This window comes from Exophiala xenobiotica (genome assembly GCF_000835505.1).
Source record: "Exophiala xenobiotica strain CBS 118157 unplaced genomic scaffold supercont1.5, whole genome shotgun sequence".
In the NCBI taxonomy this organism is placed as follows: Eukaryota; Fungi; Ascomycota; class Eurotiomycetes; order Chaetothyriales; family Herpotrichiellaceae; genus Exophiala; species Exophiala xenobiotica.
The window spans coordinates 3,384,913-3,398,694 of NW_013562490.1; the positions used below are offsets into that span (position 1 = coordinate 3,384,913).

Here is a 13,782-nt window from a genome sequence, read left to right on the forward strand (position 1 = left end):
GTTAATGCCGAGTAGTCAGGTTGAAAGAGCAATGTTACATGCCCTGCTCGTACATGCTCGAGAGGGCAATTCTTTCCGTCGTGTTGTAAACTGCCCGAGTTTGCGGGGAAGTGCATACCTTACCACTTTCCTTCCACGCCCCCTGTACCACAGTTCGTAGACTGACATTTGCTATGCTTCCACCGCCATAACCATCAGCTATCTCATGCTTCGCGGTATGACGAGGGGCCGATTCGCTCAGACGTCTCGTTCGAAATAACTCTGCACCATGCCCTGAAGTGTAGGCTCATATTCAAACAACTTGACTTCACCGGTCTCCGCGTCAAGCACTGTATTGGCCTGCACAAATACCTTTCTTGGAGTCTTCTTGTTCAAGACAATGGGTCTGGCTTTCTCAGCCCACCATTCGTCAACGCTCGTAATATCGTCGTATAATTTCTTGCCAGCGTCAAAGTCGGCCGTAGCTTTGTAAATGTGTAGCTTCTGAAGGAGGTCCTCAACAGCTGGTCGACCATGTGACAGGATCTTGCTTCTGTCCAGAAAAATCTCAAGGTCATTGGGGTTGCTCACGTCTCCATTCGGCGCTTTGATCTCACAGAAGTTCCCGCCAGCTTCCATGAAGGTTCGTAGAATAGCAAATCTAGCTTGCATGTGAATCTGGCCCCACTTACGCGCCTTGGGATCCCAATATTCAAGAGCAGCAACGCCAGCTCGGGCCATCTGAAGGTAAGCGACATAGAGAACGTCACCTGCCTCGTTGCTCATGTCACCCTTGCCATTGCCGAAACCGAAGATCTCCAGTAGCTCAAAATCGCACGAAATGGCCATAGCAACACATTCCGCTCTGCACTCCTCGTATGATGAGGCAATGGAGCCGAAGACACTGGACCAGGTTTGGCCTGGCTTGTACCATGACGTGACCGGTTGCTTACTCACAGGGCTGGTAGGAGGATTCTCGACATCGAAGTTGTATTCTCCTGGAGCAGTTTCTTGCAACAACTTGCCGCAGCCATGTCCAAGAAGCTCATGGATGCCAACTTGAACCTCAAACGCGCCGTCTCGGTATCTGCGGTACAGTTCGTCATCCTCTTTTCGAATGAAAGGAATTGGCTCTTTCGGCGCCTTCGCACTAAGGACATTGCCAAGGGAGACGTTCTTGAAGCCTTCGTTCTGCCTGATGAAGTCGTAGTTGGGAATGTTGATGCCTGCAGGAATGCCGCTCCCAGCGAAGCTCAACACTTCCAGTGACGTAAAATCAGGACTTAGAAACTTGTCTTTCTCGAATTCCTTGCCCCATGGTAATTTCGGAATCATGCTTGGTGCTGCATCCACAAGCTTGCCAAATGCTCGTGTCCGTTCTTGATTGACCATAGCGACGAATCCTTCCCATTCACCTCGCACTCCGTGAGGGTCCCTATATGTTTCGACAAAACCAAGATCTGTTTCGACCACTGGCTTTTTGTTTTTGATCCAATATCGTTGAGACTCAACAAAACCTTGGATACTGCCTGTGCCAAAGGACCTTGCATACTCGTTCAGCATCTTTTCCTCGGTGTCGTTGGCAGCCTCCTTCCTCGCTTTCTTGATTTCGACAGCAATCTTCGCCATCTCATTCAGGTAGTCGCCGAACACAAGATGTAGCTTTTTTCCCGACAGCTTGCCGGGTAGGTCAATGGTTGATACATCGCCCAGATCTCTTTCTGCAGCTGGCGGGTTCTGGATGCCAGAGGCGATCAGCAGCTCGAAATCTCCTGAATCTAGTTTTCGCAACCTAGTGTTCTCTATGAGGAGCTTCTTCTCTTCCAAGACGTCTCCTACAGTCGAGATTTCCTCTTTGGTAATCGTAGGCGAGTCTGGATAGTACGTTGTCATGTGCCCTGCCTCTGGATATCCAAAGTGCATCAAAGCCACATCTTTGCTCTCATAGATGCCTCCTCCTGTTTTCATGGCCGTGTCATGTAGTTTCTTGCACTCGTCGTTCACCATGCAGAGTTTCTCGAGTGTTTCTGGTTGCAATCTCGGAATGAACTTGGAGTCACCGAAACCCTTGTAGTTGCCACAGTTACCCAGAAACTGTGCAGAGTACTCTAACCATAATGTGATGTCGCTGGAAGGGACCGAGGTGGCATTGGACAGCTTTTCATAGTCACCGCTGCAGGCACGATGTAGTGCTAGGATGAGATCGTAAATGATCGCAGACTCGGGGGACACCTGAGCCAAAGTCACTCGAGTACCAAGGAATGAGGCTCGACTCAAGTGATGTGCATAGCGTTTCTGTTTCGGCGAGAGGGCAGCGAAGTGAGGAGCAATTTCCAATTGCACGACGGTAGGAGGGTTATCGGCGAGGTAGTGTGAACGCAGGGAGGGGTCCATGCTGGTGAGCGAAGCTTCGGTCGTCGTCACTTGTGAAGCAAGCTGAGAAAGCCTACGAGCGAACTTTTGAAGGGATAGACTTGGCTGCAATGAAGGTGGCATGCGGAAGAGAAGAGTATCAGGCACAGGACAAGTACCACCCTCGGTGACTACTACGGTATAGTGACTACACCACGAGGCTACGAGGTCGCGAGGCTGCGGTTCGAAATTGGCAGGTATGACGAGCGGCCTGCGGCGAAGTACTTGGCATGTTGAGCAAAATGGCTCTTCCAAGCCTATGTTAAAGATTATCAGCGTTTCGATATCTCCCTACTCATCGACACTGAGAGCTGAACGGCTGAAAGAGCCCACCATTCCCATCTGATAGTGTCATTGATGACCATCCAAGAGTTCTGACTGACCCTCATGCTTCCGGACTTGAAGACGATAAACTAGGCGGCAATGTTTTCATCCGCTTTCAAGTCCTTCACATCCAACATCAGCTCAAACTACGAAATCTCCAAGCAATCCTCGGCCACTGTCGGAACATGGACCGTCTTCGATGCTAAGAAGAAGAGTACAGGCGCTCCGGCGTCCGTATTTGTCTTTGACCGAAAATCCCTAGATGTCAACAGTGGTGGATTCGGAGCGCGTGCTACCAGTTCTACCTCCATCCGCAAAATCCAGGATGAAGTGGTAGAGCGCCTGAAGAAGGAGGCTAGCAGCCTTGCACGTCTGCGACATCCTTCGGTTCTGCAACTCGTGGAGCCATTGGAAGAAACGCGGAGTGGTGGTCTCATGTTTGCGACTGAACCCATCTTGTGCTCCCTGTCTGCTGCTCTGGCCCAGAAGGATCGGGGTGAAGGCAGAAGTGGCCGCGGCTTCTCAAGATCTCCGTCTGATGATGTAATTGCTTCCCGGGCTTCTCAGGATGTCGAGCTCGATGAGCTGGAGGTTCAGAAGGGACTTCTGCAAGTCGCCAAGGGCCTGGAATTTTTACACGACTCGGCGAAATTAGTGCATGGGAACTTGACTCCTGACACGATCATGATCAACGCAAAGTCTGATTGGAAGATCTCTGGGCTAGGGTTTGCAGGCCCGCCAGACGGAGCAGTAGGACACCAGACAGTGCCTCAAATCTCCCTTTCGGAGGTCCTCTACCATGATTCTCGGATACCTCGAATCGTCCAGCTCGATCTCGACTACACTTCTCCTGATTTCGTGCTCGATTCAAACATCAACTTCTCAGCGGACATCTTCTCCCTGGGCCTTGTAATCTTGGCCTGCTATAGAAAGCCTCATCGTTCGCCAATTGAGGTTCATGGAAACCAGTCAACCTACAAGAAGATCTTCAGCAATGCTTCTAACGTTCCCTCAAGCGCCAACAATTATCTTTCAGAAGGAGCATTACCCAGAGAACTCAACGTTACCCTGCCAAGGATGTTGGCCAGAAGGCCTACTCAGCGGCTTACCGCAGCCGAGTTTCAGCAATCTGAATATTTCGATAATATACTGGTCAACACCATGAGATTCTTGGATGCCTTCCCAGCGAAAACGCCTGCAGAGAAGTCACAATTCATGAAAGGACTCGGTCGAGTGATGCCTCAATTTCCCCCATCCGTCCTAGGCAAAAAGATTCTGAGCGTCCTCTTGGACGAGATGAAGGACAGGGACCTGCTGCCCTTGATCATGCAGAATATCTTCCAGATAATCAAGGTCATTCCCTCTAGCAAAGAAGTTGTGTCGGACAAGATTCTTCCACGCATGAGAGAGATCTTCCTCTCGAAATCCAAGTCCGAGGAGCGCGATAGCAGCAAGGAGGCCGCATTGCTGGCAGTGCTGAACAATATCCAGCTCATAGCCGACAATTGTTCTGCCAGGCAGTTTAAAGATGACGTCCTCCCGATCATTCATGTTGCAATGGAGTCTTCGACGCATTCTATTACCGATGCCGCTCTACAGAGTTTATCAGTTGTGTTGCCGTTGATTGACTTCTCAACAGTCAAGCACGACCTCTTCCCAGTGGTGGCGAGCGTCTTCAGCAAAACAAGTAGTCTCGCCATCAAGGTCCGTGGCCTTGAAGCGCTGGGAGTCCTGTGTGGGGTCTCCCCTCGCAATATGAACGCAAATGACGATGATTTCAGTGGCTCGACGCAACTAGAAAAGCCTGACAAGAACGTTTCGAGTCTCGACAAATTCACCATGCAAGAAAAGGTGGTGCCTTTGCTGAAGGCTATCAAGACAAAAGAGCCAGGTGTCATGATGGCTGCTCTGAAGGTCTTTCGGCAGATTGGTACCGTTGCTGACACCGATTTCTTGGCCATCGAGGTACTGCCAATCCTGTGGAGCTTCTGCCTTGGTCCTTTGCTGGAGCTGTCTCAGTTCAAGGCGTTCATGGATGTCATTAAGGAGCTATCAGCTAAGATCGAACGTGAGCAAATTCGCAAACTGCAGGAGCTGTCCTCCAGCCGACCGGTAGAGACTCGCGCAGCATCAATACCACATACAACCACTAGTAATGGGACTCAACGTGGCGGTCAGGTAAACGGTCCTGAAGAGGATTTCGAAAAGCTAGTGCTCGGAAACAAGAATGCTGGAAAGAACGACGTCTTCGCTGGTGCTTTATCCGAAGGGGAGAGACTGACCCCAAACCCACCATCCTTCTCATGGTCTTCATCGTCTGCACAGAGTAAGGGTCCTACATTCCACCAGACTATTTCGTCACTACCAGCATTGCAACCACAACCCACGTCTCGCTCGATCACACCAGATGTTGGCATGCCAGCTTTTCCAAGCTTGCAACCCCAGCAACAATCTTCCGCCTCCGCCTGGGCAGCTGCTTCGCAACCTCCCATGAGCATGCAGAGCCAGTCGCAAGTCTTGCAAGCATCTAGCTATGTGTCAAGGCCTGCGAATCCCATATCTCCGCCACCAGCATCTTCGAACAGTTCCTGGCAGCTCCCACCCCCACCAGGTTCGAGAAGCGGCCAGAACACGGCTTTCACACCAGGCATAGCCCCTCCGCCACAGACTAGCCCACAGAGCTGGCAACAGAGGCAACAGCCAAACTACAATATTGGAATGACCTCGCCTCCTGCGTTTGGCGCACCGATGAATGTCTTACAACCACAACCCAATCTGCAATCACCATCGCAACCGACGAAGACCGGGCTGGACAAATACGAGTCGTTACTTTAGACTAGCCGCCGATGTATCGGTTTCGCGTCCGGTTGATCTTCAATGCAGATACTTACTCGATGCTCGCATATTGCAAGACTCGCCTACCAAGTAGCCGTGTGTCGAGCTTAGGACGGTGATTAGTGACACAACGAATGCCACGAGATTGCATCGACGACGTGCCTGGAGATGCGGGCTACCGGCAAATTGTCCGCAGCAGATTATTCCTGTTCCTGGATTTGAGGACCTGCTTGTTCCCGTCTCAATTGGTCGAATTGCTTATCAAAGCCAATCATCTACCCGCGTGCTTCGCTTTGTGCTGGGTAAGGCTAACCCTACTTTGGGCATGTGATAGGCAAGACGACGCCTCGGATACCACTGTATAATCTTGGCCAGCGACCAGTATGACGAGATATGCAGCCTCCGGAGAGCTCAATCCCTGTCTACCAAGACTTCTGGCAACGGCCGCAAAGCTTCGTGTCCCTTAAAGACATAAAGCTATGTGAGCCTCTAGCTTATTTTCACTTCTCCAACCTTTCGAAGAGGCACCCGCTTGTTCACAGAAGCCGAGACCCCGAAGGTCTACGGCCACAGTTCGAAGCAAAATGAGATACTCAGTACTGTCCGCAGCTTTCGCGGCCTGCAGCTGTATTGGCAACTCGTCGGCCCTCAATATCCTGATGGGCAACGATGACGGCTTCGCAAGTGCTCAATTGCGCGAGTTCTACCGCCTGTTGAAGGCTGAAGGCCACCAAGTCGTGGTCGTCGGCCCAGTCGACAATGAAAGTGGTCAAGGTGGTCGATCGGTGTTTACGAGCTCCAACACCCTGCAGGAACCATCGGAGTTTGGCATTATTCCAGCCGGTGCTCCCTCGCTTGGGCGTGACCCAAGCGACCCAGATGTCTGGTACTACAATGGTACTCCAGCAGCATGCACATTCGTTGGCCTAGATTATGTCATTCCCAATTACTACGCCAACAGAAGCGTTGATCTCTATGTTGGTGGACCGAACTTCGGTACGAATCTGGGACCGTTTCTCTACACTCTGTCAGGAACGATGGGTGGGACGTATTCAGCTGTCGGACGAAATTTACCTGCAATCGCCTTTTCTGGAGGCAACAGCGAACAGCGCTCGTACACTTGGATCAACGCGACCACTCCCTCTGGCTATCCCGATCCTGCAACAATCCAAGCTCAACTGGCTGTCAATGTTGTCAATGCCTTGATCAACGGCTCGGCACCCGGGCAGCGGTTGATGCCGCTTGGCTATGGGCTCAGGTGAGTTCTGTTTCATTCTGGAAGCGCCACTATCAGATACTGATCAGCAACTTGCAGCGTGAACACCCCGTTCATCACTTCCTTAACCAACACATCGTGCGTGGCACCACCACTTATCCAGACCCGACTCAACGGAGGCGCTTTCACTGACAACGCTGTGTACAATGCGACATCTGGCCTCTTCACGTATGGGAACAAGCTGACCGACGCAATCAATCGCTGTATCAACGGCAACTGTGCCTTACCCGGCGAGACTGATGTCGTAGACAAAGGCTGCTACGGCTCGGTGTCCGTGTTCACCATTGATTATGACGCTCCTCTTGGTCATGACCAAGCCGCCATTCGAATCGCATTGACGCCAACTGTTGCTTTTGAGGACCCTGATGCCAAGATGAAGGTCAAGGCGAGGAATGAGTTGACTGGTAAGTCCGTGTAATTCGCACCGAGTCCTTCGTTGTTTTCATTGCACACAAGATAAGTGATCGATAGCTGACTCTTTCTCCACTGTCAAGATGCCCAATTGGAAGCTGGTCATCCGCTCCGACACGAATAGCCAAAGAAGGCAGTTCAACAGCCAAGACGGCGGGAAAAGCTCTAAAAGTCTGCAGGATTGAGGACAAACAGCGGCTTCAATTCGCCTCACTGTACAGGATATCCACATAACACGACAAGTGTATAATGTTAATTGATCTTGAACTGTCTGCGCCATTCTCTTACGATACTGTGTTTGTAATCTATCGACGTCCATATACTCACAAGAGCGGGACGATCAGCTGCTTCTGTTTGCCGGCGCGAGAGCTTCAAAGTGCTTCGGCCGCTGTCATACTGTATATCAAAAGTTCAAAGGGAGTCAGTCCGGGGACAGCTGAAGGACTCCGAGGTACATTGATCGTGCTTAATAAAGGTCAATGACGGTTATTCTCGGTCGTTCCTGCCAAGCGCCGACCTCCGATTTCCGGGGACGATTTTGTGAGGTATCTCCCTTCGACTCTCGAGATATCAATCGCTGACAATCAACTTGGTCTTGCATGTTACTGGCGCCCTTCTACTGACAATGTCCCTGCAGTGACTCGGCTGGTACTTACAATAACTCACCCTGCTCCAGCATACCACAGCCATCTCCTCTCTTCCTTCCTTTATGCTCCAGAGATAATCACAATGTCTCTTCCTCGGCTATTGCGCACGCCCTGCGCACGCAGTCTCACAAAATCAACACTCTCCCCAGCTTCATTACGGCTCCTACCCGTATACAAGACTTTCTCAACATCCCGCGCAAGGCTAGAAGAGCTCACTATCGACGATGACCTGCACTCTAAACTCCCGGGAATTGACCCGTCCCGCCTTGAAGTCACCGAAACAATTACTCCCAAAGCCCTCGTGTCGAATCAAGATCTTGTCTTTGGGAGAACATTTACCGGTGAGTACCACCCACCGATGTCCGAGAGCCGTCATACTAACGAGTGCACGCAGACCACATGCTCTCGATCGAATGGACGGCCGCACAAGGCTGGCTTGCCCCTCGAATGACACCCTATCAAAACCTCTCCCTCGATCCCGCGACCTGCGTCTTCCACTACGCGTTCGAGTGCTTTGAAGGCATGAAAGCTTACAAGTGCGAAAAGGACAATTCTCTGCGCCTCTTCCGACCGGACAAAAACATGGCACGCATGAACAAATCCGCCGCACGCATCGCCCTACCCACATTTGACGGCCAGAAATTGATAGATTTGATCGGCAAACTGTGCCGGCTAGACGAGCGGTTCATCTCGTCAGAAAAGGGTTACTCATTGTACCTCCGACCTACACTTATTGGTACGCAGCGAACGCTAGGTGTCGGTCCGCCAGGTTCAGCTCTGCTATACGTGATCGCATCGCCAGTCGGCCCATACTACCCCACAGGGTTCAAGGCGATTTCGCTGGAAGCCACCGACTACGCTGTCCGTGCCTGGCCTGGAGGTGTTGGCGACAAGAAACTCGGCGCAAACTACGCGCCGTGCATTGTACCGCAACTGAAAGCTGCAAAAAAAGGTCTACATCAGAATTTATGGCTGTTCGGGCCGGAGCAGTTAATCACTGAGGTCGGTACCATGAATTTGTTTGTGTGCATAAAGAACAAAGAGACAGGGCAGAAAGAGCTGCTTACAGCGCCCCTCGATGGTACCATTTTGGAAGGTGTGACGCGAGATTCTGTGCTTGCCCTTGCACGAGAGAGACTCGAGCCTGAAGGGTGGAAGGTCATTGAGCGCTATGTCAAGATGCAGGAGCTCGCAGATGCAGAGGCGGAAGGACGACTGATTGAGGTCTTTGGGGCTGGCACGGCTGCCATTGTCGCGCCAGTAAGGAAGATTGCGTGGAAAGACCGCATGCTGGATTGTGGACTCAAGCCCACCGAAGAGGCGGGCGAGGTCGCCTCCAAAATGAAAGGATGGATTGAAGCCATTCAGTACGGTGATGAGGCTCATCCTTGGAGTGTGAAGATTCCTTGAACAGCTACTATTGTTGATAGACAGAAGAGATGGTGAAGGAACAATGTCAGAATTGCATATTTGAGCATGAAGCAGAATTCGGTGTATTACACGCGTTGCATATAGGCGGCCGATAGACTTGCCTCCTGTTTGAAGGACAAAGAAGCCTCAAAACGAGTGTTGAAATATGCTCTTCGAATGTCTCTGAAGACAGGTTTGTGCCGTGAACTTCGATTTCTCTTGTATCATCCGTGCCACTTTCACAGTTCCTTCTTCTCCTTAGGAGAAGCATGTCATCCATGGAGACTGGTACTGTATAGTGGTTCCCCGCTCAGTACTACTACTTACAGGTGCCATTCCGCCAGTAGCAAGTCCATGTTCATCATCTTCGACTCGCCTTACCCAAGGATACCTAGGTAGTGTCCCCTTCCACTCTCGATCATACCGGCCCAGCCGTGCCAGCCTTCTCAGGTATGTAGCTAGGTAAACAGTCATCTTGCTTCCGCCCAACCCCCCAGTGAAGATCTTACCAGGGCACGCCGATTCCACATTTCACAACTCGCTCGAACGCTAGGCACCTTCCTGTAGTGTATATCAGGCCTTCTTCGGAGCGACGCGTCGAGTTAGGCTGTGCTGTGCTGTTGCTCCGCTTCCCTTACCTTACCTTTACCGGTCTGCCTTGCTTCCACACCAGGGGTCCAGGGTCCAACGATTGAAGGAATGCCGGGCCTCATGCCTTATGCATCGTAACCCCCTGTGTTGCAAGGGGACCGGACATGGCACGCAACGCTGCGCTGCTGCGCGGTCCTAATGTTCAAGCTCAAGCTCAAGGAGCCTATTACTAATAGTAAGGGTAGCCACAGACGGTGGACACGAACCGAACAAGTACCTACTAGCACCTACTCTTCAGGACAGTACTACTTACAACTTGTAGCAGCTCCTTCCACCGGGTGTCCGTTCGTGTTTCCCTCAGTCCTCGCCAGCGCCTGGCGAGTATGCCGGGTTTGCAGTTTGCAGTCAGAGTCCCGTGCTGGGATAGATCGACTTTGACTTGGTCATACAAGAATGAATTCCTCCAAGGGACCTTTCTCTTCAGAAACAATCAGGTCAAGATTCTGCGTCGTAGAGTGGAGAATTTCGATCGTGGAAGGTAGCATAAATTTGCCTTCGGGTGCGGGTGCGAGTAGCGGACGAAGGATATGCTGGCAATACGATCCTGCGAGATGGACACAGACGTCATTCTCCTGCAGATTGGGAACTGTCTGCAAGGCATTACACCAAGTCTTTTCACTTGTTAGATATTTCTCTTTAATCGAGATGCTCTCGCTCGTCGACTCATCTACCAGTTCCACAAGTCTCTTGTTAAACTCTAGTCTGAACAAGTTTGCCGGGGTTTGCATAATCTGCCCAATCCGCAAACCGATAACTCCATATAGCCGATCTCTCTCATCCGTGACGTCGAAACGAGAAGAGTCCCGTAGCACCTCAAGCACATTAACTTTGGGACGGCTCAGAAGGCGCCGGCCTTTTGGGTTGGCTAGCATAGTGCCAGACAGGTAGTTTCGTTGTCGAATTTGTTGACAATAATGGCAAGAAGGGTTTGATACCAACGGCTGATGTTCTGAAGCCGTCCCAGTCGATGATGCTGGCTCCACAAACAACAAGAAGCTTCCGTGCAGCGAAGATTTCCTGTCGCACCCATGTCCTGGTGAGCCAAACGGACAAATAGAGCCGCCTGAGCTCGATGCTCAGTAACTGAGCCGATTATTCACTGGATAGTAGTGCCCTCGCATCGGACTCCTCCCCTTTCGCAACTGTCTGCATCAGGCTAAAGGCACGCTGATTCTGAGGGGTTGACTCGCCAATCCACGCCACAACTGTTTCTGCCTTCTCAAAAATCGTCATCATATGCCGTATTTGGATGCTTTTCTCGTCAGCATCCATCTGATTATTGCACATCGACATGATGTTGACGAAAGAGCGGGCTAGGTCAAGTTAATGTCGGCCTCGGCGGCGAATCCTTTGTCCGCAAAAGTTATATCTTGGCAGTCACATGGGCTATTCAAACTTTATTGTTGTATCCCACGGTATTCTGTTCGTACGGTTATCCTTCTGCAGCCTGTGCCAACAGTTGGGGTTGAAGTTTCTTCACTTGTTCTCGGTGATAATGAGGCAAGGTTTCCCAGGATACGCTCAAAGAGAACAGTATGCTGTTGCGGTTCCGCCGCATGTCCAGGCTGCGCCTAAAGTTGTTCCTCGCCTTCTGCGCGTTGGCGAGCCTCTTGGAAATATTCTACCTCCACCAGACTTTCCTTTCCTCTCTTGATTCGAGCCTCTCGCCTCAATTCGGACGACAACAGATCTTCCTTGCCAGTACGCACTGGAACAATGAGGCTATCATAAGGGGTCATTGGAACGCGGCTGTACTCGAACTTGTGCAAGAAATTGGCGTTGAAAACATCTACATATCCATATATGAGAGCGGCAGCTGGGATGACACCAAGGGTGCGTTGAGAGAGCTCGACTTTGAGTTGGGACGACTTGGGGTATCTAAAACAATCATCTTGGATGAGACAACGCACATCGATGAGATAGGGAAACCCCCTACAGCATCTGGTTGGATTGACACACCCCGTGGCAAGAAAGAATTGAAGAGAATTCCATACCTGTCGAAATTGCGGAATTTGTCGCTGAAACCGCTTCACAATTTGGAGAAGTCTGGCATAAAGTTTGCTTATGTTCTCTTCCTCAATGATGTCGTCTTTAAGGTCGGCCAAGCAGATTTTCCTCACTATCTTGCGGACATTGATGCGATTCAGATTGATGACTATCGAAAACTCCTGAACACGAATGGTGGTAGCTATGCAGCTGCTTGCGCCCTAGACTTTGCGAAGCCTCCTCACTATTATGATACGTTTGCGCTTCGTGATTCTGATGGCGAGGAGCCTGTGATGCAAACATGGCCCTACTTCAGATCTCGCGCGTCGCGACAGGCGGTCATCGAGAACCGCCCTGTACCTTTGAGTAGTTGCTGGAATGGTATGGTCATGATGGACGCGACTCCTTTCTATGATCTAGACTCCCCCCTCGAATTCAGAGGCATCTCGGACGGCCTTGCAGAGAGACACGTCGAGGGCTCCGAGTGTTGCCTTGTTCACGCAGATAATCCGCTTACCGCCTCCAAAGGTGTATGGCTTAATCCTGATGTGCGAGTTGGCTATAGCGAGCCTGCATATGAAGCCGTACATAGAGACTTTTCTTGGCTGACAATGAGTGAATTTAGCTGGGGAATATGGAAGAATCGTTTATTGCGATATACTACTACGACCTGGTTCAAGAAGAGGATTGTTCTTGATAGACTTCACGCCTGGGAACGAGAAACACCAAAACACCAAGAACCGGGCGCCCATTGCTTGATCAACGAAATGCAAGTTCTTGTATCGAACGGGTGGGCGCATGTATGATCATCAAATTCTCGAGGGTGAATTTCTATACACCATACCACCAGTGTATTTGCGGAGCACCGCAAAACATCAGCTGTTTTACGCAAAGAGTCTCCTCGAAGCACCTCACCGACTCTTGAGACATCCCTGTTGCTCCCGGCGCGTGGTCAGTGTCGGAACGCTCCTTTCCTTGTCTCGTTTTGCGTCTCAGTGGTGTCAGGACGACGACGCCGCCGCCGCCGCCACCACCACAGGGTCATGGTATATATCGCGGATGGCATTCTCCCGATAGAACAAACAGGACAGACTGGCCGATGCAACAAACCTTACACCAGCTCCAAACAGAGGGCCCATTGCCACTCAACTCGAGGATCTGTCGAGCGTTTTGATATGATAACGACTGCTAGTGATGACACGGCCTAACTGGCGGCAAACTTTGGTGAAGTTTGGTCATCCACCCGATCAATCTTGTACGTTCAGCCATTTCATCTACGCCGCCACTAACACAAGTCCTGAAAGATTCTTGACATACCGACTCTCAAACTTACCGAATCGCACTGCATCATCGATAGCCGTCAAACATTCCCAGTTTCGGCCAGTATTGGGAGCATATCCAACGCAAGCAGACTTTTGCATCCCATGAAATGTGCGTTACAATCATGGGGATCTATCCTGACGATACCTACACAAATGTCACCCTTGTCGCCATGCACCATCGCTACCGGGCGCTAAGCAACTCTTTCTGCTTCGCACCATATTGGTCCGTTTTCGCGGCAGTAACATCCCAGCATTGAGCAAATGCGGCAATTGCCGTGACACACAACCCTCGCATAAAGCTTCACCCACAGCTTTACAGCCACGAACGTACTAACGACGTGCGGGCTGACACCAGAACACAAAGACTTACCAAGTAGAACGCAGCAAACGATCCCTGATTCGTCATGCATAAGGGAGGTTGAGCACGTTCCCTTTGGCTGACAGCCGTCCGGGCCGATAAGGCGGGCAGCGCGGAGCCCTCCGAAGCTATCAATCTTTTGGGCAGCAGCGTTCTAGCATGGATCAGCAA

At 51.1% G+C, this 13,782-nt stretch overlaps 5 protein-coding genes across 6 annotated transcripts; 4 read left to right on the forward strand and 1 right to left on the reverse strand.

The window, feature by feature from the left end:
- Positions 1-237: 237 nt before the first annotated feature.
- On the reverse strand, positions 238-2,373 carry PV05_09056 (uncharacterized protein; the record flags this gene model as incomplete). The annotated part of the gene is made up of 1 exon (XM_013458615.1): positions 238-2,373. One exon carries the CDS (start codon positions 2,371-2,373, stop codon positions 238-240), a length of 2,136 nt encoding a protein of 711 aa, XP_013314069.1.
- Positions 2,374-2,814: 441 nt separating this feature from the next.
- Positions 2,815-5,550, forward strand: PV05_09057 (uncharacterized protein; the record flags this gene model as incomplete). The annotated part of the gene is made up of 1 exon (XM_013458616.1): positions 2,815-5,550. One exon carries the CDS (start codon positions 2,815-2,817, stop codon positions 5,548-5,550), a length of 2,736 nt encoding a protein of 911 aa, XP_013314070.1.
- Positions 5,551-6,134: 584 nt separating this feature from the next.
- PV05_09058 (5'/3'-nucleotidase SurE) lies at positions 6,135-7,422 on the forward strand (the record flags this gene model as incomplete). The annotated part of the gene is made up of 3 exons (XM_013458617.1): positions 6,135-6,808; positions 6,866-7,230; positions 7,298-7,422. 3 exons carry the CDS (start codon positions 6,135-6,137, stop codon positions 7,420-7,422), a joined length of 1,164 nt encoding a protein of 387 aa, XP_013314071.1.
- Positions 7,423-7,966: 544 nt separating this feature from the next.
- On the forward strand, positions 7,967-9,294 carry PV05_09059 (branched-chain amino acid aminotransferase; the record flags this gene model as incomplete). Its single annotated transcript, XM_013458618.1, has 2 exons — positions 7,967-8,225; positions 8,279-9,294. 2 exons carry the CDS (start codon positions 7,967-7,969, stop codon positions 9,292-9,294), a joined length of 1,275 nt encoding a protein of 424 aa, XP_013314072.1.
- Positions 9,295-11,392: 2,098 nt separating this feature from the next.
- Positions 11,393-12,864, forward strand: PV05_09060. 2 transcript variants are annotated; one of them, XM_013458619.1, is made up of 2 exons: positions 11,393-12,041; positions 12,093-12,864. In XM_013458619.1, the coding sequence occupies exons 1-2, from the start codon at positions 11,481-11,483 to the stop codon at positions 12,735-12,737; spliced, it is 1,206 nt and encodes a 401-aa protein (XP_013314073.1). In that variant the 5' UTR covers positions 11,393-11,480; the 3' UTR covers positions 12,738-12,864. The 2 variants fall into 2 exon arrangements, with proteins under 2 accessions (XP_013314073.1, XP_013314074.1); XM_013458620.1 differs by having other exon boundaries at positions 11,393-12,864.
- The last annotated feature ends 918 nt before the right edge of the window (positions 12,865-13,782 follow it).

Coding starts and splice junctions, on each gene's coding strand:
- PV05_09060 (XM_013458620.1), top strand. CDS start 11,481: ATGCTGTTGCGGTTCCGCCGCATGTCCAGGCTGCGCCTAAAGTTGTTC.